Genomic DNA, 26077 nt, shown 5'->3' with positions numbered 1-26077 from the left:
CGTGTGTAACTCACAAAATACTGTAAGGTATATGCGTATCCACTCCAAACTATGATGAGGACAGTAGTTCAGACTAACAATCAAACATATCATAATGCCACTGTACTTTTATGATGTTGTAATTACCTTAAAAAAAATCAGGAACTCCCTCATCTTCTCTACCACGCAGCTTAATCTACCAATTTTATGGTAGGAAAAAGGCTCCGAAAATTCGGGTAGCTTTTGTCACCACAACGTGTTTTCTTGCTCCCTTCTTTTCAAACCATTGGCTCAAAAGAACCTCCCTTTTATATCAAAAAGTTTGTCAGAAAGCATCAAAAATTGTTCATATATAAAATGTTTCAACACTTTTCACAGTCTATTGGTTATAAATAAATTTTCATATCCATCAAGCTCAAGTATGATTCAAAAAATTACTTATCTTTTGAAGTTCCACCTTTTAGGGTACCATTGTTCTCTGTTCAAAGTTATGCTGCACAAATGCAGTCCAATAAATTAGTTCCATAACCAACAAGCTCAAATGTGACACATATTATGAGACTGTGACCAGCCTTTCTACTGCTACATTTCCTTACAACTGGAAAGAAGCTGTTGTTTCATTTCTAAAAAAAAAAAAATCATTTCTTAGATTCCTCCGATCCCTTGAATTACTGACCTGTCTCTCAGCCTTTCCTGTCTGAGGTTACCGAAAACTTGTTGAAGAACAGCTCTCTACACTTCTTGATAGGACTAATGTTCTACATCCTTGTCAGACTGGCTTTTGGATTCACTACAACACTCTTAATTTTATTCACCTTTTATTCACAAAGGTCAGGAAGTCCTTCTTGTCTCTGTTGACCGTAGCTCTGCCTTTGATCTGATTGATCATGATATTCTTTTGAATCACTTGGAATCTTGGTTTAGCTCTTATCTCTCTGATCGAACATTTCGTGTGTGGTGGCGTGAATCTCTATCTGAACCGGTCTCTCTCTCTCTTACAGGCTCATTTTCGAAAGAAAAGGGCGTCCAAAAAGCGACACAAAAGGCACATGGGCGTCCCCATGAAAGAAGGTCACCCAAATCCAATAATCGAAACAGGGCCGTAAGGGCATCCTCAGCGCGAGGACGCCCATCTATGGTCGTCCTCACAGGAGGCGTATTAGGGGCGTGTTATGGGTGACGTTACGAGATGGGCGCCCCCAGCGTATAACGGCTAGCAAAATGGTTTTGCATGGGTCAGAACATGGGTGTCCTTAGGTAGACCTGAAATAAAAGCAACCAGGGTAAGGGGGAAGTCGTCTTTAGACTCATTAGTGATTTTGTGGAGTTGGAGAGTGGCGAGAGCGTTGTTGAGAAAGCTGAGATTTTGTTGAGTACCTGTTACCTTCCGTTTGCAGTCTTCCACATCCCTGCCACAGTGGAAGACCACGTTGATCAGGTCCCTTACTGCCTCCCATTCTCTCTGCTTTGTTGTAGCAGCCAGCCTCTGGCACGAGGGAGCAAAGAGATGCATGTGACTCCTCTGGATTCCCTGAACCACCAGTTCAATTTCTGGGTCGCTGAAATTACCCTTGCGGTTGGGTGGTTGCTTTGGTGCCATTGTACCAATGCGATGCAAAGAATCGAAAATACAGAGAAGGGTGCTTAAATATTCTCCCAGGGACGCCCATGTAACAACGCGATGGGCATCCCTGAGATGGGTGTCCAAGTTTTGATTATTGACAAAATCCCTAAATGTCCCCAGCTGCTCTGGCGATTTGGGCGTCCTCATTTCGATTATAGGTAGGGAACTATGGACGTCCCCAGCTGCTATGTGTTTTGGGCGTCCTCATTTCGATTATGGGTGATAATGATAAACGTCCCCAGCTGCTCTTCCCATTTGGAAGTTTGCATTCCCTTTATTGGCGCTTCTTTAAAACGGCTTTCTCTGTGCTTGGACTTTAAAGGTTTTTCTTTAGATTATGGGGTGGTATTTCAAAGAGTTTTAGCTTCAGTTATAGTAAACCTTGTTTTTGCCACTGTATGCTTTTGTATACCTGTTTGGTTTTTGGGTTAAATTTTTTTTTTTTTTTTTTTTTTTGGTGGGGGGGGACTTTTTGACCAATTCTTCAAAGACAACTGGTGTGTGGGCTTTGTTTCAGACTGGGTGTTAGCTGGTAGCTTAGCTCCCTCACTGCCCCACATTCTCTCTCTCCATGTTCTGCAAGTACAGCACATGTAGTTGCGCACAGCCAGGTACAGGAAATATAAGGAACATTCATAAGTGCAAAGTCCAGTAAAAAGGATGTGTTTCTCACAGAACTGCCGAAGGACGTCCCTTTTACAGGCCCGCCGTCCTTCAGCAGGCCTAGTAAGATGGACGTCTTTGTTACTGGGCTTTACACTTATGAATGTTCCTTATATTTCCCGTACCTGGATGTGTGCAACTACATGCGCTGTACTTGTGGAACAACCAGGTACATCAGAGAAGTCCAAAGTATAGTAATAAGGATGTCTTTCTCGTAGAACCGGCGAAGGACCTTTGTTGGCAAGTACAGTGAATGTTGGGGATGTCCTTTGGCGGTTCTGGAAGATGGGCGTCCTTTTTACTATACTTTGGGCGTCCCTGATTTGGGTGTTTCAGGCTGCGATAATGGAATGTCTAAGGACATCCATACTATTTTTTGATTATACCTACCTGATTTTGGCTGACTTCACAAGGGCGTCCTCATTCATACTTGGACGACCTTTCGAAAATGCCCCTCCACATGTCCCAAAGAGCTCTGTTCTTGAACCTATACTTTTCAATATCTTTCTCCTCTTGCAATGGGTATTACTTTTTATATTTACGCAGATGACGTCCAGCTGCTCTTTCCACTAGAAAATCGCTCTACCACTAATATTGATTCTATCACTTTGAAACTTTCAAGATTGCCATTGGCTTAGTACTAATAAGTTGAAACTGAATGTTGCAAAAATTGTATCAGTGTTTTTTCCCTTGGCTGGTCCCTTCAATCTTCCTTGTTCTCCCTCGCTCTTTATCCATTCCAACTACATTTCTACCATTGTGTAAAAGTCTTTCTTCACTCGGAGACAGGTTAGGACTGCCCATTCTCTTTGACCTACAGTCCCTTCATTTGCTTGTTCACACTTTAGCACCTCAACTATTGTAATTCTCTCTTTCATTTTCTTCCTCTTTATCAGTTATGCCGTTTACAACTAATTCAAAATACTGCTGTTAAACTCATTCACAGGATTAGACAATTTGATAGTGTCACTCCTCTCTTGAAGTCCGAACACTGGCTCCTCATCCATTATCGGATTATACTTAAGGTTCTAGTGCTAACACATCAAATCTTCATTCTGGGATACCACAGTTTTTGTTTAGATCACTCCTTTCTTATGTTTCAAACCACTCTCTGCATTCATTACTTGTTATCCCTTCTCCTTTACAGATTCATTCACATCGAGACAGATCTACATGTTTCTTGGTGGTTGCCCCTACCAAATGGAATCTTATCCCTTTGGATCTCCGCTCTGAGCTTTCTCACTTGAACTTTAGACCTACTTTGAAAACATATTTTTTCCGTAAGGCCTTTGGTATTGTTTAAACTGATCTATGGATCTATGGATCTTATAACACAACTTACTTGCTGATTTTTGAGGACACAGAATTGTCTGTTACTTGTCCATTTCTTCCTCCCTCTTCCTCCCTTTTGTCTCCTATTTAGGGTTAACTGGATCTTTTTCCCTGTCCCCACCTTATAATTGCAAATTTGTAACCTAGTTTCCTTATGTGTTATTCCATCGCTTTCTTGCTCTTTAATTTTTCTTCCATTGTAAACTGCTCAGATTTTTTTTTTATTTGTGGTATATTAAATAAAATTGAACCTTGAACCTTAAAAAATCACTTATCTTTTGAGGTTCCACTTTTTAGGATACCACTCTTCTATCTCCAGCATTTAGGCACAAGAGCTAGCATAAGAACTTGTGCCTAAATTACAGATATACATTTCACTGGTTACATAGAGGCACCTCTGGGCACCCATACATAGGCACAATCTTATAGAACTACTATCCCCAAATCCCACCTTCAAAATGAAACCATGTTAAAATTGTGACCTTACTAGTTGATTGACAGCTATGTGTGGAAGTGTTGTCCGGGGCATAGCTACCATTGAGGAAGCCTAGAAACAAGTCCAATGCCGACTGCTGCTAGACCTAAGGAAATATTCTTTAAATCAGCTGTTCAGCATTTCCAGGTACAGTAGAGAAAATATTAAATCTGCAGGGAACTCAGATTCTGGGGTCCTGTTTTTATTCACTTTTTGGATGAAAACCAGATCCAAGGAGTTATTAAAGCCACAAAGGGTTTGAGCTGAATGCTAGTCTAGATATTTGCGGTCAAATGAACCAAAATATGAAACACACTCTTAAGGACCTTCTCTGTTTTCAAGATAACAAATTATACAGAATCAGCAGATCTGGAAGAGCGATACCTGAATGAGATATTATACTCTTTTGAGCCAACTGCTTTAACACCCTTTATGTTCCAGTGTGCTGTGAGGATTCAAATCTACTTGCAATTTATCTTAGTTACTTTCAAGTTTGATTGAGATACACACTTTCTCAGTAAGTTATCATCACTGCCCTCCTACTCAATTAATAGAAAGATACAGTGCTGTTAAAGGAGTAACATAGTAAATGGCATATAAACACCAGCATGGCCCACAGTCATTACATTTCACCTCCTTGTCCTCTGCCATAAATCCATTACACAAAAAGGTAACTATATAATCCTGAGTATACCTATGCTTTACCCCCTGAACCTGTGGGAAGGGAGGGGGGAGCATTAATTTTATAAAGGTTTTTCCACATGTAAAGGCTGTTATACAGATGGATAAGGCCTTCTGTAATATTACCCTGACGTAAACAGGCGGATAAATACCTGCAATAAGAAAGTACATACTTGTCACTTGTGGACATTCCCAGAGTATAGTTTAGGTGAAGCATGAGTGGAGTTCTGATGTACCTGCATATTTTATAAAGTACTCTAGAAGATGCACAATTTACACCTGCCTTGGGGCACGTGAATGTGCGAGTGAATTTGCATGCTTTTGGGAATGATTCTGGGAGCCTAGCTTATAAAGACATATAGGAGCCTGTGTTGCCTTTATGAAACAGGCTTACTATAGATGCTTCTGGACTTCCCATATAAGTGTTCCATTAAAAAAAATCAAGCCCCCAGCTCATGGCGTAATCATGATTTACTGAAAACAGGATTACAAATGATGTTCGTTTGATAGCTGTGCCAGGAATAGCATAGGAGAACATGTATCTGAAAAGCTTTGGTTTGGTCCCTAAATTTTATAAAATTTATATGCCTTGTCCCAATATTACTGATAGAACTTGCAGAGGTTTGCTATTGTCTTGCTTCAGCTGAGAAGCCTGTTTACTATACTTCCTCAGCTGAATGCAAAAAACTACTCCACACTGTTAGGATGGAACCACGCTGACAGGACTAAGTTCTATAAATGGTGCTGAAAAAAAGTGCTTAGCACTATTCTATAAACAGTGCTCAAAATTAGGCGCCATTGACAGAGTAGCACTCACAGCCGGGAACTGCAACTACCTTTACGAGCAAGCATTTACACCTACTCAACCCTGGTATAAATCCACATGCCTAAATTAGGCGTGGATCCTCCTAATTCTCTTACAGCGCGCATAAATTGTGGCAATGCCCCTGATCCTCCCACAGCCATGTCCCCTTTTTGAAGCCATGCGTAAGTCCAAATTGATGCCAATTAGCACCGATAAATGATGCTTAGGGCCAAAGTATCAGCTCTAATTGGCGCATTATTCAATTAACTAGTAAAAAAGGCCCGTTTCTGACACAAATGAAACGGGTGCTAGCAAGGTTTTCCTCGGAGTGTGTATGTTTGAGAGAGTGTATGTGAGAGTGACTGTGTGTGAGAGAGAGAGAGTGTGTGTGTGTGTGTGTGTGTGTGTGTGTGTGTGTGTGTGTGAGAGAGAGAGAGAGAGAGAGAGAGAGAGAGAGAGAGTGAGTCTGGGTGCGAGTCTGTCTGTAAGAGAGAGAGTGTGTGTGTGAGAATAAGAGTGTGTGCAAGTGCGTGTGTGAGACACAGTGTGTGAGAGAGTGTTTCACACAGAGTGTGTGTGAGACACAGACTCTCTGTGAGACTGACTGTATGAGACCAAGAGAGGGTGTGAGTGACTGTGTGACACATAGAGAGTGAATGTGATACAGTGTGAGACATAGTGTGAGAGACAGTGTGTGAGAGTGAGAGAGAGAAAGACATTGACTGTGAGAGAGAGAGAGTGTGTGTGTGTGACAGAGATAACTCCCCCCCCTCTCTGGTGTCAGGCCCCCCTTCCCTCCCTCTATCTGGTGTCAGGACCCCCCCTCTCTCTCTGGTGTCTGAACGTTACTGTGCAGGACACTGAGCTCTGGCTGTGCTTCAAGGAACTGACCAATCCTACTTAATAGAATGCACTTCCAACATTCTGAAGCCGAGAAACCTCGTGTGGTTGGTCACTTCTGCTTGTGACGAACACTGAAGTACGTGATGTCAATTCAGGATATGGATACAGAGAGCAGGAATGCCTCAGCCATGCAGTCTGCTTCAGAATGTTGGAGGTGCGTTTTATTATATAGGATTTGTGCACACAATTTTTAGTGACTTTTACAGAATTTGGGGACTAATGTAGTATATGAACTGTTAATGCTTGCTTATTCCCACGTTAAAACAAGGAAAACACCTTTTTGCGGTGGGAACAGGGCGTTAATACAGTTCATTACCACGCATGAACTGTTAATGAGGCAGAACAGTTAATACCACCTCAAGATGTGTATCCCACTGCATCTTGCTTTATCTGTCGTGCAGTTAATGCAAAGTAACGACTTCTTCTCTGCACTAACTGCATGGTAGCTTTCCCAAAAATGCTGGAAATGCCAACAGTTAATGCAATGGCTGTTACCGTAAACTAATTTGGGCAATGACTGAATAACAGTAGAATCTTACTGCAGCATAGTAAATAGGGGTTTAAATGTCATCTTTGAACTTCATTCTCCAGGTCTACATTCTCACACCCTCTTCCTATCTCTCAGTGGGTTTGTTTTGCACATATCTTGACTGGAATGAGTATCACTCATAACCCAGCGTACAGCGTACAAGATTTCAATCTCAAATGAGCCGTTAGTGCTCTTAATATTTGAATGGGGACCACCTTCTGGAACTCTTAGGGTTCAGTATTTATGGAAAATATATCAAGGAGCACTTGTAAGATATGTTTAATCAAGCTCATGATACCTAATATGATTGGAACAATTTTCTTAATCTCTGATAGCATTTAGGAATGCAATCATAAGATATGCTATGCAGAGTCAGACCAAAAATCCATCAAACCCAGCATCTTGTCTCCGACAGTGGCTGCTATGAGTCACTAGGAAGTACCCAGCAGATCACAAACAGTAGATCCCATCCTTGCTGCTGGGGATAAATAGCGGCTTTCTCTGCTAATAATTATTTATGGACTTTTCCTTTAAGAACTTTCAAATCTACTTTTAAACCCAGTTAAGCTTTATTTCCTTGTTATATACTTATTCATTCAATCTGATTTAAAACGAATCGGAGGAAATTTTTCTTCACTCAACGCGTAGTTAAACTCTGGAATTCGCTGCCGGAAAAGGTGGTTAAGGCGGTTAACTTATCGGACTTCAAAAAAGGGTTGGACGGCTTCCTGGAGGAAAAAGCCATAGAATGTTATTGAATGGACGAGGGAATACAGTATTTCTAGGATGGGCGGGACAAATTGCTTGTTCTTTTGGTCACTGTTGGTGACAGGGTGCTGGGCTCGATGGACCCTTGGTCTGTCCCAGCATGGCGATGCTTATGTACTTATGTACTTAATATAAAAGTTGTAAGATTAAAAAAAAAAAAAAAAAAAGATAAACCCAGTTATGCTAGATGCATTGACCACATCCTCCACAGCTTGATTGCTTACTGAGTGAAATAATACTTTCTCCAATTTGTTTTAAATTTGATACTGATGGACCATGCAGGTCTTTATCTGCCGTCATCTACTATGTTATGTTATGTTACTATGTTACTATCTGCTGTTCTAGTCCTCATACTATTTGAAGGAGTAAACTGTTCCCTATTAACTTGCTCCACTCTACTCATGATTTTATACCCTTCTATTACACACCCAGTTAGGATTCTCTTCTCCAAGCTAAAGAGCCCTAACCTGTTTAATTCAATAGGGTAGCATCCCATCATTATCATTTTTGTCACATCCCTGTACCGTTTTTCGAAGTCCGTTATATCTTATTGGAGATGGGCTGACCAGAACTGCACATAATGCTCAAGATGTAGTCACGCCATTGACCTACACACAGGCATGATTATATTTTTTATTCCTTGATACCAGGGGCGTATCTGCGTGGGGCCTCAGGGGCCTGGCCCCCGCAGATTTCGCCCTGGACCCCCCTACCGCTGCCAACCCTCCCCCTCCGTTGCTGTCGCCTACCTTCGCTGGCGGGGGACCCCAACCCCCGCCAGCCGAGGTCCGCGTCCTCCTGCCGCTGCCGGCTGCCTGTAAAAGAATTCCGTCAGCTGGCGGGGGACCCCCAACCCCCACCAGCCAAGCCGAGGTCCTTTCATTTCTTCCACTAAAGCTGGCGCCGAAAGTTTCTTCTGAGTCTGACGTCGCTGCACGTTGTACGTGCAGGACGTCAGACTCAGAAACAGAATGAGCTTCATTCTGTTTCTGAGTCTGACGTCCTGCACGTACAACGTGCAGCAACGTCAGACTCAGAAGAAACTTTCGGCGCCAGCTTTAGTGGAAGAAATGAAAGGACCTCGGCTTGGCTGGCGGGGGTTGGGGTCCCCCACCAGCTGACGGAATTCTTTTACAGGCAGCCGGCAGCGGCAGGAGGACGCGGACCTCGGCTGGCGGGGGTTGGGGTCCCCCGCCAGCGAAGGTAGGCGACAGCAACGGCGGGGGGAGATTGGCAATGGAAGCGGCTGGGGGGAGGAGGATCGGCAATGGCGGCGGCGGCGGCGGGGCTATAATGTGCCCCCTCACTCTGGCCCTGGGCCCCCCTACCGCCGCAGTTCAGATACGCCCCTGCTTGATACTATGGTAATTTTTTCTCTCGCCACACACTGTTGAGAATATTCATGACTAGTAATACTGGACTCGATATTCAATAAAAAGCTGAGCTCCTAAGTTAGGCTCTTAAATGTGTGCCCTATTTTCAGCCAAGGAACACTAACATTTCCACAAATGCAACACAGGAACCCAAGAGCGGAAGTGACCAAGCCACAGGATGATCCAAGATGATAATAAGTAAAACCTTTATTCACAATCATATGGATGCACAGTCCCAGATAAAGTCAGGACCCAACACGGGCTGTGTTTCGGCTCTCAAGCTTTCCTCGGGAGTCCTCTGTTGTGTGAGACACAAATCATACTCAAAAAAACCAAAGGGCAAATTAATCTAGAGTATAGGGTTTCCTCTTCTTGATCGATGATCCTTCTCTATGATCGGGAAGAGGAAACCTTATACTCTAGATGCTAAAGAAATGAGAAGAAGAGAAGGAAATAAAAAGACTGAAAAGGAAAAGAATTAGAAAGTAGAGAGGAAGGAAAAAGAAGAAGAACTTAAATATAAATGGTGGAAAATTGTTTTAAGTTTGGTATCAGGTTCTCTATTAGTTGGGCTGGGAAGGGACGGGAGAACTACTATCAACCCTTCTCCATTGCTGTGGTCACCGGAATAATAAATAAAGGTATTTTAGTGGAAGGATGGTGGGAGGGCAGGTGGGGGTAGTGATTATGTGTGAATCCTTGATTAAATATCTCCCTCTTAAAAACAGTACATGCTTAGCAACACAAGATTAGTCCTGGATCTGTATGGAAGACAGAAGGACTAATATGTAGCAGACCAGACAAAGACAACTAATTATGAAACTTTTACCTCACAAATACACTGAAATTTGTATGCATGTTAATCAAGGTCAGCACATTGTTATAGATACTGAGAACATGAAATAAAGGTCTTTGTAAGATGTATCATGAACTCCATTTCCACCACATAATTCACCTTCTGATCAGGAAATAGAATCAGCAAAAGCTTGAAATTAAGTGATGGTATGTACACTGCCCATACTGAACGGAATCAGCATTCTGCTAATAAACACTAATACTATGTAGGAACAAGGCTATATAGAAACTGTTACTATGTCAATCTCTAAGCATACAAAAAAAGATAATACCATATAATGACATATTGTTGGGAAAACATTTATACGTAAATAAATTATTAACATCTGGCATTTATACAACAAACCAACCAGTCATTTTTTTCTTTTCACTGCAACAAATAATAATCTCATATACAACATTTAATGACCAGATGGGATCACATACCACACGTTGGGACATCCTCTTCAGCCGATGAGGTCTGTTCATCGGTGGATGGCTTTTTCTTCCCCAGGCCAATAATCTTAGTAATTTTTTTTCCTGTGACTTTTGTCACCGTACCTTTGGGCTCAGACTTTGAACTCTTTTTCCTTTTCACTGGTGAGAAAAAATAATAATTATGTGACTTCATGTTCAAATGAAGATCAAAACGAGTTCTTAAACAAAAAATCACCACTTTAGGAAATCTAATTCCGCTGTAATTAAGCAAGAATAGTACAAACCACGCTTGCTTAGAAGAACAAAATGGATTGTACTAGCAAACCGCCAGCCACGTTCTAAAAAAACCTGCCATTTCCCAATGAGGATCTTGATGCTCCCTAAGCATTTCAAGTTAAGCGCCACATTGAAAACTTGGACAGTGAAAGGTAGGACACACATTTCAACATTAATTTAAAAATTTGCCATTGAACCCTCTCATTTTAACTTCACTATAATTATCGTTTGATTTAGTGGTCTGTGGCCAGAGTTATTATGTGTTTTGGATTCATTCCAGACACATTAGAACAAAAGTGATGTGGCATGACCTTCTCTCACTAGCCTTTGACTGGATTACCATCAAAACACAATGCCAATAAACTGGAGTATCATACCACTCAGCAGACACACAAATATACCACTGTAATTTGACCTGGTCAAATTAACCACACATTGGTAAGAAAACCAGCTTTAAGAAAGACACACAAGCACAAAGTTTATATAGTTTATATAGAAGAGAAAAATGATACATGAAAATAGTTATCTGTCTAAATGGGTTTTTTTAACAGTACTAGTGTTTTAGTCTGAGACAACTTTAATTAGACATAAGTACTACTTCAGTAGGGCTGATGCACATTCCGGTTTGTTTGTTTTTTTTACAAATGTATCTAACTGAAACTTAAAAAGAGAAAACCAGTTAAACATATTACACATATAAGTACCATATGCTATTTCGTTAAAACATATTAGCATTAGTAACTGGGAAATCTTTTAATACATAAACTGGCAATTTCAAGTTGGTAGGAAAGTTCTAGTTGCCCTATTGGTCCAGAAGACAACAGGGGATCATTCTAGGATAATATCTAAAAGGGGCCTGGTGTGATCCTGAAAGCTCCATACCATAGTTTCTATTGTTGGTCCTCAAAGATCACAACCAATGGAGTATTTCATTTGATGGTATATCTGTCTATGTATATACAGATAGATAAAGATACACATACTCACACATGTACAAGGGTGTGACGTCTTCACAAGGCATTACAGATATGTGTGTCCGTACATGCCTGTCTCTCTCTCTCTCTCTCTCTCTCTCTCTCTCTCTCTCTATACATACATATATACACAGAGACAGAAATAGCTATTGTGCCTTATGAAGACTTCACACCCTTGTACATTTTCACATTCTGCTATTTTAAAAAATATATTTCAAAATACATTAAAGTAGCAGTTTGCTTCACTAATTTACATAATGTAACCTGCACAATAATGAAATAATAATTATATAAATATTCAAAAAGTTATTAATAAGATATCAAGAAGTTTTGATTGCATAGGTAAGCACACTCCTTGATTCGATATTTCATGGAAGCCCCTACTGCGCCACTTACACCCATAAGGGCTATTGTAGTGGTGTACTGTTGTGGGCAGTGGGTTTTGGGTGGGTTGGGTTTTGGAGGGGCTCAGGAGAAAAGATAAGGGAGCAACGGTGAGATGTGTACCTGGGAACATGTTTTTTAAATCCACTGCAGTGCCCCCTAGGGAACCCCATTTATCTCCTGGGATGTCTGGGAGATAAATACTAAAAATGCTAGCTCCTCCTACATCTTAATGGCTTGATTTTCTCTGTTTTTCACTTGGACATTTGTTTTTTGTTTTTTGGGTTTTTTTTAATGGATCAAAAGCAAATTGTCCAAAGCACAAAACCTTAATAGAAATAGTATTTTCAAAAACAAAAGATAGATATTTTTCTTTTTTTGAAAATTAACTTCTTCCTTTTCAGATTTTGGACGTTTTTTGCAAAACGTCTAAAGTTGAACTTAGATGTCATATCGAAAATGCCCCTCTACATGAATTACAATATGGACTGTTTTTAATACACTTGCACAATGAATGAGGAGATTTTGCACCTAGAGGAAACGAGATCCAAATAAGTGTGAAATCTTTATTTAACAGACTGTTATTAATTACAGTGGTACAGTATAAGAAGGTACTTGAATAATTTTCCTGGGTGCAATGATGGCAATTTGCTGTTTTTCCTGATATGGGATTAACCTGTTTACTCAGCACCATCACTTTTAAATTACTTTATTTTTTGTATTTAAATTAAAAAAAAAATTTGGTTTATAAACATGAGGTCTCTATTATGTAGAGTAAATGTTTTGAGATGTGAAAAGTGGATTAGTGCCACAATTATTTATGTTTGATGGATCTACTAGGCACAGCCAAACAACAAAGCACAATGGGCCTCCAAGAGTGGGTTTGTAGCCAAACTTTAATGAGGGACCTGACACGGGCCATGTTTCGGCAGAACACATGCATCAGGGGTCATCAATCTCAGTAACACAGTCAGGGTGGTGTCCTCTATTGTTTGTGTCAGCGGGCAATACCTCCACCCAAAAAAGTGAGAGCAATGTAGCCTGTCCTTCCAAATTGTTGCAAAAACACTGTCGAAGCTTAAGAGGCTGAAATGGAGTCTCTTGGTCACAGCATCTACTAGGCTTTCATCAGAGTGTAACATCTCAGGGAGAGAAAACAGCTGTATTTTTGTGATCTCATCCAGTGATGATGTGACCACAGGTGGGGTCCCGTCCCTAGTTTGGGAACCATTAGAAACTTCAGACACGGGTTCTTTTAGCAGCTCTGTGTTCAGCATGCTTAGACCCTGCTTCAAGTTCACTCCTTACAACAGAAATAGCTTGATACTTCATCTGGTATTATTCCAATCAGATTATCTACTGTGATTAGACACAAGGGGGTTCTATTATTTTATGCCTCTACAGCAGAGGGCAACCACCATCCTTAAGAGGCATAACCCAGTTGGGTTTTCAAGATTTTCACAATGAATATGAATGAAATTGATTAGCACGTACTGCTGCCATTGTATGCAAATAGAGGGTTTTGGCCCTCAAGAACCGTGGATGTTCACCCCTGCCCTATGGGCAATTTTTGGCAACAGAGCTAATTTGGCTTTTCTATTGCAAAGGGTGCAACGACACATGCAATTAAAGCGTTTTGAGGTTCTTATTCTTAATTAGTTTGAATATTTCTATAACGGTTTTTTCATGTTGAAAGTGTAGAACAACCTTTGTGTATATCAATGAAATAGTTTGTGTGTTTTATGCAACAGAATGTGAAAAATATACAAGTTTGTAATTACTTTTAAAAGGCATTAGGTGAACATATTTTTATGATTGTGACTGATTAGAAACTTGCCAAAGGCTTATCAATCACTGATGGGTAAGGTAGATTCCATGACTTTGTATCAGGGATGCAGCCAATTAAAAGGCACACAAGATGCTGTAATGAAGGGGGAAAACAGATACAAGCTGAGCCATTAGATACAAGTAAGATCTGGCATAAGATGCAACATACAAATGTTTAAAAAGAATGAGGGAAAACAGTTCACAAAGAGACCTGCCTCCTGAGTCAAGCCTGGGCACTTTTAGTTTGACTTTATCCTTGGGGTTTGAGAATACAGTTCAACAATTACATAGGGCTCCTTCTACTAAGCTGTGGTAAGAAGTGGTCTTAGTGAACTCTCGCGTGAGTCTTTCCCACCTGCTAAGGCCATTTTTACCATGGCCATGAAAAAGGGCTATTTTCTATTTTCTTAATATATGGCCACATGCTAATGTGGCCATTTTTTAAAAATTACCATGGGAGCACTTACCACATCATCTATTTAGGAGGCGGTAAGGGCTCCCACATTAACCGTGCGCTAACCAGATACGCAACAGATGAAGATGCACTAACTGGTTAGTACAGGAACACCCACTCTTTGCCTCTGATATACCCCCCTCAAAAAAAGAAAAAAGGATTACCACACGTTTAACGCATAGAGATCTCACAACAAACATGGAACATTTTAGCGCATCCCATGTTAGGCAATTTTTGCTGCATTAAGCACTTGTTTGTGCTTAATGCAGCTTAGTAAAAAGGCCCCATAGTGTTTAAAATGGAAATAAACAGGGTCCAAAGCCTGATCATGCTAAATGTAAATACGGTGGAAGCTATTTGACAGTGTATGCAACTTGCATATCTCCAGTTAGGTGCATTTTAGAGAGGCTGGGCCTCTCTTGGCAAGTATCTGCACTGCTTTGACCCCATGAAGGTCAGACAGACAGTCTCTTCCCTACCCTCCCCCAGTAAACATATCTGTTCACCCATCCATAGACATGCGTTCCTAACGCATGCATACAAGTAATTTTATAACATCTATTACATAACACTGAATATTACACGCTTACCTAACTCTTTTCCATTAGATACGATGGTTCCATTTTCTAGATTGCCTTCTCCATCAGAGCTTGGCCTCTCAGAAGACAATTTCTACAGCAAGAGAGAAATTAAGTCATATGTTATAGCTGCAGTGGCCAAGTGGTGCATTCTGAGCCAGTCTGAATTTATGTCTATCATGTAATCAAATACTAAGTACAACTCTGACAGGAATGCAGTCCTTGAGAGACAAATTCCTTATGTTCCTGCAAGGCCATCATGAAAATATATTGCAAAATGTTGTCCTTTCACAAAGCCCCATTTGTAAAAAAGTGAAGATCAATCCATAACTGCGGCACCACTTGTGCTTCTTTGGAGACATCAGTGTGGTTTGTCTGCACAATTTTTAAATTGCACAGAGAAAATACTTGAATTTAAATGGAACAGAAAACAGACACATAAACGTGACTCTGAAGACTGTGGAGTGATAAAGGTGGTATACCAATGCAGATGCATTTTGAGCAAAACGTATGAATGAACCTTTTTGTCTAACATATTATGCACTTACAAAAAAAAATCTAAAAAATAAGAGCGGGGCCCTTTTACAAAGGCACAGTAGTCTCTACACGCATGCAGCAAGCACCAAAACAAGACTACCACCAGGTTAGCATGCCCCCCCCTGGTGGCAATTTCAGATTTGGCACGTGCCCACAACACCTGGACAAATTGATTTTTTATTTCCTACTGCGCACGGCGTTTCCAGAGTTCATCAGTTGGCGCGCACTGACCGGTCACCGTGCGTGTAGCGCGTGAGCCCTGACTGCTAGGCCAATGGGTGCCACCAAGATCTCAGGCAGAAAACAGACATGTGCTGGTTTCAATTTTAGTGCACATCCATTTTCTGGCACCTTAAAAAAGGCCCTTTTTCCTAGACATGGTAAAAAATGGCCCAGCGTGTGCTCAAAGGATATACTTGCACTACTACAGGCCACTTTTTAAAGCGCATTAGTAAAAGGACCCCAGAGTGAAAATGTGTGGCACTAGATAAAGGTATTCATACCACTTAGTGTTAAGGGTTCCACAGAGTGAAACAGAACAAAGACTGCAGGCATTCTGGAATCTTTCCATGGATATTCCATGAGTGACAGGCAGGAATGTTTACGCTGGGGGCGGTTACTATCCACCTGACCAGGATGATTAAACTGTGAATTGCTACTAATTACCCCCAATTCAACTTTGTACATGCCATAAATGGCTAACACAGGAAGCAACAGGAGGGGGAGCTTTTAAATCTTTCCAGCCCAATGGAAGTTGGAAAGAATTATACAAAAGGGGCTGAAATTTGTCTGTTGGGAGCAAAATAAGACTTTATAATTTTAAAAGAATGGTAAGAAATTTGACATGTAAAAAAAAGAAAGGAAACCTGGTAAAAAGACACAAAAGTTTGAAAATGCGCCAAATCAGACCAGGGTTTCCAGAGAAATAATTCCCCCGCCCCCCCAAAAAAAGCTTTTCTATGAGATTTAGTTCCAGCTTCTGTACAATCCCAATAAGTAAATAATATGTCAACCAACCACATGCACTACCTCCTCTTTTCCTGTAACTACACCGGCTTTCCAGTGCTTTACTCCCACAGTCTTCTCATTGGCTGGATCAGGCAACGCAGCTAGAGGTTTCAAGCAATATCCAGACACATTACCCATCCTCAAACTTCTGGAAATTAATGCAAACATCTGTTGAAGCCAACAATGAGGAAAACATATGGAGCATGGCTTATGGAATTTTTTACCCCTCTATGTGTGTGCATGTATCATTGCGGGCTGGTATGACTGTGTGTATTCCTATGTATAAATTTGTGTGTCTGTGCATGCTTGTATATATGTGCCCGGGTGTAAGTGGGCGTGCTTGTATGTGTACATGTGTATTTATCTCTGTGTGTCTCTACATGAAGAGAAAACGAGACAGCAGACATGTTTGAAAGGTGAAATTCTGTCATTGGGGTGGGAGAGCTTATTTCTCCAGAACCCCTGGTCTCACTTAGCCTATTTTGTTTTTTAATGTGATGTATCTTTTCACTATTTTTTCCACAGTCCAATCTTCGTCCTGTTCCATTAAAGTTTCTATGCTACAGCAGCTAGAACTCCTCTCCCATAGAAATGGACTGGGCTATTTTGGGGGTGGGGAGAGGACTTATTTCAATGGAATTCCTGGTCCAGTTGTCTTTAATCCAACACTGCTTCTGGTCCAACTGTGGCCAGTGTTTCGTTAACTGCTTCAGGGACTTGCGGTGGATATTGAATATGAGCCTGGTATGGGAGAGCAGTGAAGCAAGCTGCACTCTCTGAATCTGTGAAACACTGACTCATATTCAATATCCACCGCAAGTCCCTGAAGCAGTTAATGAAACGTAAGTCTGGCGCCTAAAGTTAGGTGCTGGAATTGGCGCTAAGCATAATTCCATAAACGGTGTTTGCTCTTTATAGAATCATGCTTAGTGACAATGTTTTGGCCCCCAAATTTTGAGCACCATTTACTGAATCCAACCCCATATGTCTGTAAGCTTCTAAATAAACCACCCTCAGCTGAAATTGAACTCAGTCTTCCTCCCAGACAGGTAACAAGGAGTAGTGAACTTACAGGTAACTTACACCTATTACCTAATAACACTGCTTCAAATACTTCAGTTTCACTATTTACCTTTTCCAGTTCTGTCTTGGGTGCTGGTGAACTAGACGATGCTCCATCAGAATCTACAGCACCATTGCAACTGCTACAAACATCTTTTATCACCTAAAAAACAACAGATTTTCATTAATATCCAAATAAGGTTCCTACTTATTTCTATGACACTACTGCTTGCAGCACTGTACAGTCCCTACTTCATGAAGCTTACAATCTAGCAAAGAAGCACATACAACAGTGGTCTCCAACCTTTTTCATGTAAACAGCTGCAATGTGAATACGAGAAAACTCCCAGGGCCACCAAAATATTTCAAGTTTGCACAAGTTTATACTAGTTAAATACTACAGAATTTGAAATCTGCCTTTACCTGCTTTTCAGACCGGGTATTTAAACGTTAATACCAATAGTGATTCTACAACACATCAAGGATATATTTTAAGTTTTAATGGTTTTTATTCAGGATAAAAAAAACAAAACAATACAGCAAACATCTGAACAACAGTACAAGACAAAGTCTACAGTAAAGTATAGGATGACTAATAACCAAGAATATAAGAGTGAACAAAGCAGTACACTGCACAATAACAAAAGAACTTATGATCCCAATTTTAAGAACACCCCACTACTACCTAGCTACCTTACCCTTTCCTTCCTGAACTCAACTCTGATGGCCCGCTGTCTGGATTCTTATGACTCCAGGCCATCTAATAAGGCATAAATATACCCAACTATTCTTAACCTTCCCACCCCTTTCCTTACCCACCCCACAAGGCACAGGACCCCCAAGACAATTCTATGATAAGCTATGAATAAATCATGATGTGCTCCGAAATTGATTCAATACCGCATGCCTTGCCTTATGGTATCTGGTCACAATGAGGTTTAGGTTTACCCTGTCTTAAATGGCATAGAGCATTGGGTGGCAAGAGCAGCCCACACCTCCCATAACATTAAAGCATGTAATCTGTTTCTCCAATACCAAAAAGAGGGAGACACATCCTGCAACCAATGATTAAGTATACACTTCTTCCCCAATGCATGGGTTTACTAAGAAATAAAAGGGAAGCTTTATCAGGAATCCCAGAATGCATGAAAAAGTATTGTTCCCCTCCCCCCACCCCACCCACTCACACCTGGTACATTGTGCATTAGGCACCACCCAGCCCGCTTTAGAGGCCTGTAGCTGGGATATATACACCCTGTGTAGTATTCGATATTGACTCTCCTGGAGTTCAGCACTGAAAACCTGCTTTGGGATAGCCTTTACCAATTTACGGTAGTCTACCCCTTCCAAGCAGTACCCAAGATCTCTACTCTTGGTTCTTAAGAGGACCATACTCCCATGGAGGGAGGAGAGAAACCAAAGCTTTATGAAACCACAATACTGAAACCTTTCCAAAAGCGTCCACTTTGAAAAAGTCTCGGAGCTTTTGACACAAACCTGTTCGTAAGGCTGACTGATCTAAGCTGTTATACTGCAGATAAGCAAAATAATCCTTCTGAGTTAAAGAAAGTCTTTGCTATACATCCAGAAAGGAATAAAGCCTGCCCTCCTCATTGATAAGATGCCCAAGCAAAGTGATGCTTAAGTCAGACAATCTCCTAAAGAGTCCAGAGTCCATTCCTGGCTTGAAGTCAGCGTTGCCTCTACATGGCAGCAAATGATCCACATTGAAATTCTGGTTCCAAAAATGCAAAACATCCCTCCATATATTCCTTAATGGTTGCAACAGTTGACTACTGCGGCAAGTCACAGGCAAATTCCCAGGCCGGGCCTGTAAAGGAAAATTTAAGTGCCAAAGGGCAAACAGTGACTGTTCCCATTGTACAGGTGTAAATTGAGCAGAAACAAATATCCAATCCCGAAGATGTCTTTATAAACAGGCTTGATTATGTCATTTAAGACAGGGTAAACCTAAACCTCATTGTGATCAGGTACCATAAAGGTAATTCATATGCATATTTCCATTTTCTTCCCACCCCCAAAAATGTCCTACACATTCTATTTAACAAATGCAATTCGGAAACAGGCCTCTTTTACTAGTCTTTCCATAAGAGGCAAATTGGTAAAACTTGCAATACATAGCCAATAAGGAAAAATCTCCATTTTAAAGAGATTAATCCTACCCTTTAAAAATAAAGGTAAATGGCTCCATTTTTCAAATTAAAGTCTAGTATCTTGAAGTAACCCCCTGATGGCGAACCTATGACACGCGTCTCAGTACTGACACGCGTAGCCATTTTCGATGACACGCAGCCGCATGTGGCCGCATACAGAGAAGCAGCGGCATTCCTTGCTGACACCCGGGGCGGATCGCCGATGCACCCCCCCCCCCCAAGTGCAGCGCGACCTCCCCCCCCCCCGGTTCATGTTTACCCGCTGGGGGGGTGCCGTGCGTGCTCCTATTGGCTCCCTCCGAGTCCTCCGCTCGTTCTCTCCCTGCTGCTCCCTCTGCCCCGGCTCCTGCACGGCCGTTAGGGGATCTTTGACCTCACTTCCGGCCGGCGGAGCAGACAGCAGCGGTATGCCGTGGGGGACGCATCTCTGGGGGCCTTGTGATCGCCATTACCAGCAACCACTTAACCACAGCAACCATCATCCAATCTACTGTTCTGGGGTGTCGTGGATTTCTAATTGACCATCATTACTGAGATAGGTGAAGGGGAGGCTGGGAGAGGCAAAGGCATGTGCTATGGGTGCCGTTTCCCGCCATTAGAAATAGCGGCAGCCATCTTAATTTACATAAGGTGGTCAGTTAGGCTAGTTAACCCCTAATTGCCTACAGGGCTAACAGGCTATCTATAATTCTATCTTCTGTCACTGCCCCCCTGATAGAGAACCCAAAAAATAAAAAACCAAGTAAAGGAAGTGGTAGTAGCAGTAGCCGACCCTTTCAAGAGACATGGACCGAGATGTATGGCATTATAGAAAAAAATGGCAGATCATTTTGCGTTCTATGTATTGAAATGGTAGTAAGCAGAACGTGGAATATAAATAGACATTTTGAAACTAATCATTCCCAGCTCTTGAAAAAATGTGAGGATGAAAGGAAGGAATACATTTCCAGGCAGCTACACTTTTATAAGAGCCAATCTAATTCCATCCTTAAATTTGTAAAAGGTTCTACAAATTTAACATCTGCAAGTTTGAGCAATGCTCACTCCATAGCTCAGCATGGAAAAGCACTCAGTGAGGGAGAATTTATTAAAGAAACTCTCCTAAGATGTGCACCAGTTCTATTTCACGATATGCAGAATAAAGATGCAATTATTAAGAGAATATCTGAGTTACCACTCAGTAGAAATATCATAAAAGACCGAATAATGAGACTGAACACAAATGTACAACATCAATTAAAGAGAGACATAAGTAATTGTAAATATTTTTCGATCTCTCTTGATGAAACTACTGATGTCACATCATATGCTCAGTTGGCCATTATTGGTCGATATTCTGATGGTCTTACAATGAGAGAAGAGTTGATAAAGTTAGTATCAGTGCCAATAAGTACATCAGAAAGCGAAATATGTAAGGTTGTTATACAAACATTCCGTGACCTAAGCATTGATATCTCTAAAGTTGTGTCAGTGACGACAGACGGGGCACCAAACATGGTGGGGAAAAAAGTTGGATTTGTCAAATTGTTTGCGGAAGCTATTGGACATCCGATTGTGCCTTTTGATTGTATTATCCATCAGGAGGCTTTATGTGCCAAGGCAGGATTCACCGACTTAAACGACTTAATGTCAGTTGTTACAAAAATAGTTAATTTAATAGCTGCTCGCCCCCTTCACAAGCGAGAATTTTCTGCACTTTTACTGGAGGTTGATTCCACCTACGGTGGACTGCTGATGTACAATAATGTAAGATGGCTGAGCCGAGGCAAAGTTCTTGAGCGCTTTGTGGAGTGCTTTGAAGAAATTAAGATATTTCTTGAGGATAAGGATCTGGGAAACTTTCCTCAGCTCAATGATGATAAGTGGGTCAACACCCTGATGTTTTTTACAGATCTCTCTGTTCATATTAATGAACTGAACTTAAAGTTACAAGGTTTTGGCAAAAGTATTGACGTTATGTTTGGATACATAAAAGCTTTTGAAAGTAAACTTAAAATTTTCAAGCGAGATGTAGAAATTAAAACTTATAAGTATTTTCCTCGAGTAACAAAGTATTTTGAGAAGGCCAGTGCAGCTATACAAAATGAAATGGAACCCTTGCATATAAAGTACCAGCATGTTTTAGACTCGTTACTTGACCAGTTCAGTGATAGATTTAATCAATTTAGAAGCCTAGAACAGACCATGAAAATAATTAAGTATCCTGATGTAGTAGTCTACAGTAGTTTGGAATTAAATGGTTTCTAATGGATGCAAATTGATGATTTGGAGATGCAACTTGTAGAATTTCAAGTCAGCATCTGGGCTCCGGTGTTTGTCGACTTGAGGTCAAAGCTTGAGAATCTGGAAAGGTGCCGCTTGGAGAATCAAGAGGAGTGCCACTACGAACAGGAAATTTGGAGTGCCTGGAACCGATTACCAGACACTTTTAGCACCCTGAAAAATATAGCAATGGCTTTACTCACAATTTTTCCCTCTATGTACTTTTGTGAAACCTTATTCTCAGCGTTAAATAATATCAAAACCAACAAAAGAAACAGATTGACAGATGAAGTTAGTAGCGCTTGCTTGGGCTTGAAGTGTACAAAATACCAACCTTCAATTGAAGATTTAGCCAATGAAATTCAGCAACAAAAAAGTCACTAATAGGCAGATTAGTCAAAGAATTCCCCCTCCCCCTCACTTATCTTAGTTCACGGCACCCCACACAAGTTAAATAATATCAAGACCAACAAAAGAAACCGACTGACAGATAAACAAAGAAGTCACTAGGCAGGTAAGTTAAATAATTAGTTTTTGGTTTATTAAATACAGTTATATATTACAATTATACATTTTTGTTATTTAAACTATAAATATCGTGACATTATGGTTTTTTTCTCGAAGTGACACACCACCCGAGTTATGCTCGTTTTTTTGGCGAATTTTGACACACCAAGCTCAAAAGGTTGGCCATCACTGAAGTAACCTATCTACATTCAAAGGGTAAATACCCTGCGTCTCCATAGATATCAAGACCCATAAATATAAGGCTATATTTTAAAAACTCACTTTATTTTGGCTTGTCAACAGTAACAAATATCATAAATGAGACACCTGAGTAACACATTTAAGAGAGATTGTTTGCAGTTACTATATCAAGTGATTATTAAACATGAAATATTGATTCTATAATACTGAAAGGATATATTTAAACTCACTTAACTGTGGTTTGTCAGCTGTGGCAAATACCATAATTGTGGCAAATATCATTAAAGAGATACTTGTGTCTGCATATTGTTTACCAGCACAGAATATTGAGGGACAGAACAAAGGATTTCAGATGCCGCGTGCTAGAGATCACTGACATACAGGATAAACAAACTGGTTTGTATTTAGGGGCACAGAAGATGGGTGGCTGCAGTAAACATTCAAAACAGTTAAGCAAGCAGAAGTTCTGAGAGGTGATGTCTGTGCTCTCAGGGCTTGATTTTATAACAGGACACCTATGTGAGAATCCAAAAAGACATCTATTGTAAGCCTATTTCATAATGCTTGGGTGCTTCTGTGCCTTTCTGACACACACTCTTATACCTGTTCCAAAGCACATTTGCTTATTTTATAAAATATACAGGTTCATCTCAACTCCGTTCCTGCTGTGCCCAAATTACATCCTCAGGCCAGGAATGCCTACATGTCTGCAATTGTCACTGCACCTATTTATACATTAATATAGTAGCCTTTACACACTGCAAAAACTTTATAACAATTAGTCCCTTAAAGAGGGGTAAACAGTTTATTAAATGTTTACAAAGATATTCTTATTTGAAACATTAATAAACAAAGGAAATATACTTCTTACCCCGATACCCAAAGACCTAAAGAAAAAATTAAACGACACAACCAACTATCAACCAGTAGCATCAATCCCCCTGGTAGTCAAACTAATGGAAAGTATGGTAACCAAACAACTTACCAATTACCTAAAGAAATTCACCATACTGCACGATTCACAATCAGGATTTTGATCCAATCATAGCACTGAAACAGTGCTAACTACTCTCATAACCAAATTCAAACAATTAATTGCAATGGGAAACAATGTACTTCTCCTACAATTTGACATGTCCAGCGCGTTCAACATGGTCAGCCACCAAATACTCTCAAACATCCTGGATTATTTCGGGATTGGAGGAAACGTATTTAGATGGTTTGAAGGCTTCTTAACAGCAAGAACCTATCAAGTGATATCAAACTCAAAAACGTCAACACCATGGAAACCTGAATGCGGAGTACCACAAGGATCACCGCTCTTGACGACCCTTTTCAACTTAATGATGATACCATTAGCCAAATCGCTAGCCAACCAAGGATTCAACCCATACATCTATGCAACTACTACTACTACTACTATTTAGCATTTCTATAGCGCTACAAGGCTTACGGAGCACTGCACAAACATAGAAGAAAGACAGTCCCTGCTCAAAGAGCTTACAATCTAATAGACAAAAAATAAAGTAAGCAAATCAAATCAATTAATGTGTACAGGAAGGAGGAGAGGAGCGTAGGTGGAGGCGAGTGGTTACAAGTGGTTACGAGTCAAAAGCAATGTCAAAGAGGTGGGCTTTCAGTCTAGATTTAAAGGTGGCCAAGGATGGGGCAAGACGTAGGGGCTCAGGAAGTTTATTCCAGGCGTAGGGTGCAGCGAGACAGAAGGCACGAAGTCTGGAGTTGGAAGTAATGGAGAAGAGAACAGATAAGAAGGATTTATCCATGGAGCGGAATGCACGGGAAGGACGCGTGTGGAGAGATACTGGGGATCAGCAGAGTAAGTACATTTATAGGTTAGTAGAAGAAGTTTGAACAGGATACGAAAACGGATAGGGAGCCAGTGAAGCGACTTGAGGAGAGGGGTAGTATGAGTAAAGCGACCCTGGCAGAAGACAAGATGGGCAGCAGATGATGTTAAGATATACATTCCGTTTAAACAAGATATAGCTGAAATCACAAATGAAATCACACACAGTCTCCAAATAATGAACTCATGGGCGGACGCATTCCAACTAAAGCTGAACGCAGAAAAAACACAATGTCTCATCTTGTCTTCACAATATAATGCAAACAAACCCAATACCATAAACACACCGGACTATACCCTCCCGGTCTCAGACAGCTTAAAAATTCTGGGAGTCACAATCGACTGAAATCTCACACTTGAAGATCATGCAAAAAATACAGCAAAAAAAATGTTCTACTCAATGTGGAAACTTAAAAGAATCAAACCTTTCTTCCCAAGGGAAGTATTCCGCAGCCTAGTACAATCAATGGTGCTAAGCCATCTAGACTACTGCAATGCCATTTATGCTGGATGTAAAGAACAAATCATTAAGAAGCTTCAAACCGCTCAAAATACAGCAGCCAGACTCATATTTGGGAAAGTGAAATACGAAAGCGCCAAACCCCTAAGAGAGAAACTACACTGGCTCCCACTAAAAGAACGAATTGCATTCAAAGTTTGCACCCTGGTCCACAAAATCGTTCACGGGGAAGCCCCGACCTATATGTCAGACCTTATAGACTTGCCTACCAAGCATGCAAAGAGATCAGCATGTACATTTCTCAATCTCCATTACCCTAACTGCAAAGGACTAAAATATAAATCCATATACGCGACCAGTTTCTCATACATCTGCACTCAGCTATGGAACGCACTACTGAAGGCCATAAAAATAACGCAAGACCTAACTATCTTCCAAAGGCTACTGAAAACAGATCTGTTCAAGAAGGCATACCATAAACACCCATCTTAAACATAGACATAATTGAAATCTTATCACTTGACTGATCAACCTCCTTACCACTAATGAATAAGCATAACCACTTCAATCTCTATGTCGAATATGGTCTCTCCATAGTCGATGACCTAAAGAATGATACAACCCAATTTTGTACTCAGAAACGTTCATGTATTACTATAATTTATTCTTCCAATTTCTTACTCAGGAACTTTCATGTATTACCATAATTTATTCTTCCTTAACATATATATGCACATGATATATATCTATACCATGATCTGTTCACGTATGTTATGTTACATGTATGTTACCATGTATGTATGCAACTTAACACATTACCATTTGTAATTCTGTTACCCGGAAATGGCAACCGCCATTACGGCAAATGTAAGCCACATTGAGCCTGCAAATTGTTGGGAAAATGTGGGATACAAATGCTACAAATAAATAAATAAATAATAAATAAATCTGCTTTGCATCAAGTAACTTCTTTTATCTTTTGATTTTCCAGATCTTTTTTTTTTTTTGGCTAAGAATCAGATGGGAAGACTCCTCTATTACTGAACTCTTTTGCTATTTGACTATAAGCAATGATCTTCCCTTAAGTAAAGCAATCATTCCT

General features: G+C 40.6%; 1 protein-coding gene across 3 annotated transcripts in view; it reads right to left on the bottom strand.

Annotated features, from left to right (window-relative positions):
- AFAP1 (actin filament associated protein 1) overlaps positions 1-26077 on the bottom strand; it is a 388894-nt gene that overhangs the window by 81864 nt on the left and 280953 nt on the right. For all 3 annotated transcript variants that reach the window (XM_030191154.1, XM_030191156.1, XM_030191155.1), the window contains exons 9-11: positions 17575-17667; positions 14910-14991; positions 10414-10563 (exon numbers count right to left, since the gene is read on the bottom strand). In XM_030191154.1, coding sequence (XP_030047014.1) covers positions 10414-10563; positions 14910-14991; positions 17575-17667 — 325 coding nt within the window. The remainder of the gene's footprint in view (positions 1-10413; positions 10564-14909; positions 14992-17574; positions 17668-26077) is intronic.

Source organism: Microcaecilia unicolor, chromosome 2, assembly GCF_901765095.1.
Source record: "Microcaecilia unicolor chromosome 2, aMicUni1.1, whole genome shotgun sequence".
Lineage (NCBI taxonomy): Eukaryota > Metazoa > Chordata > Amphibia > Gymnophiona > Siphonopidae > Microcaecilia > Microcaecilia unicolor.
Note: the sequence above shows the minus strand (reverse complement) of the source record. Positions and strands in the feature narration are given on the sequence as shown.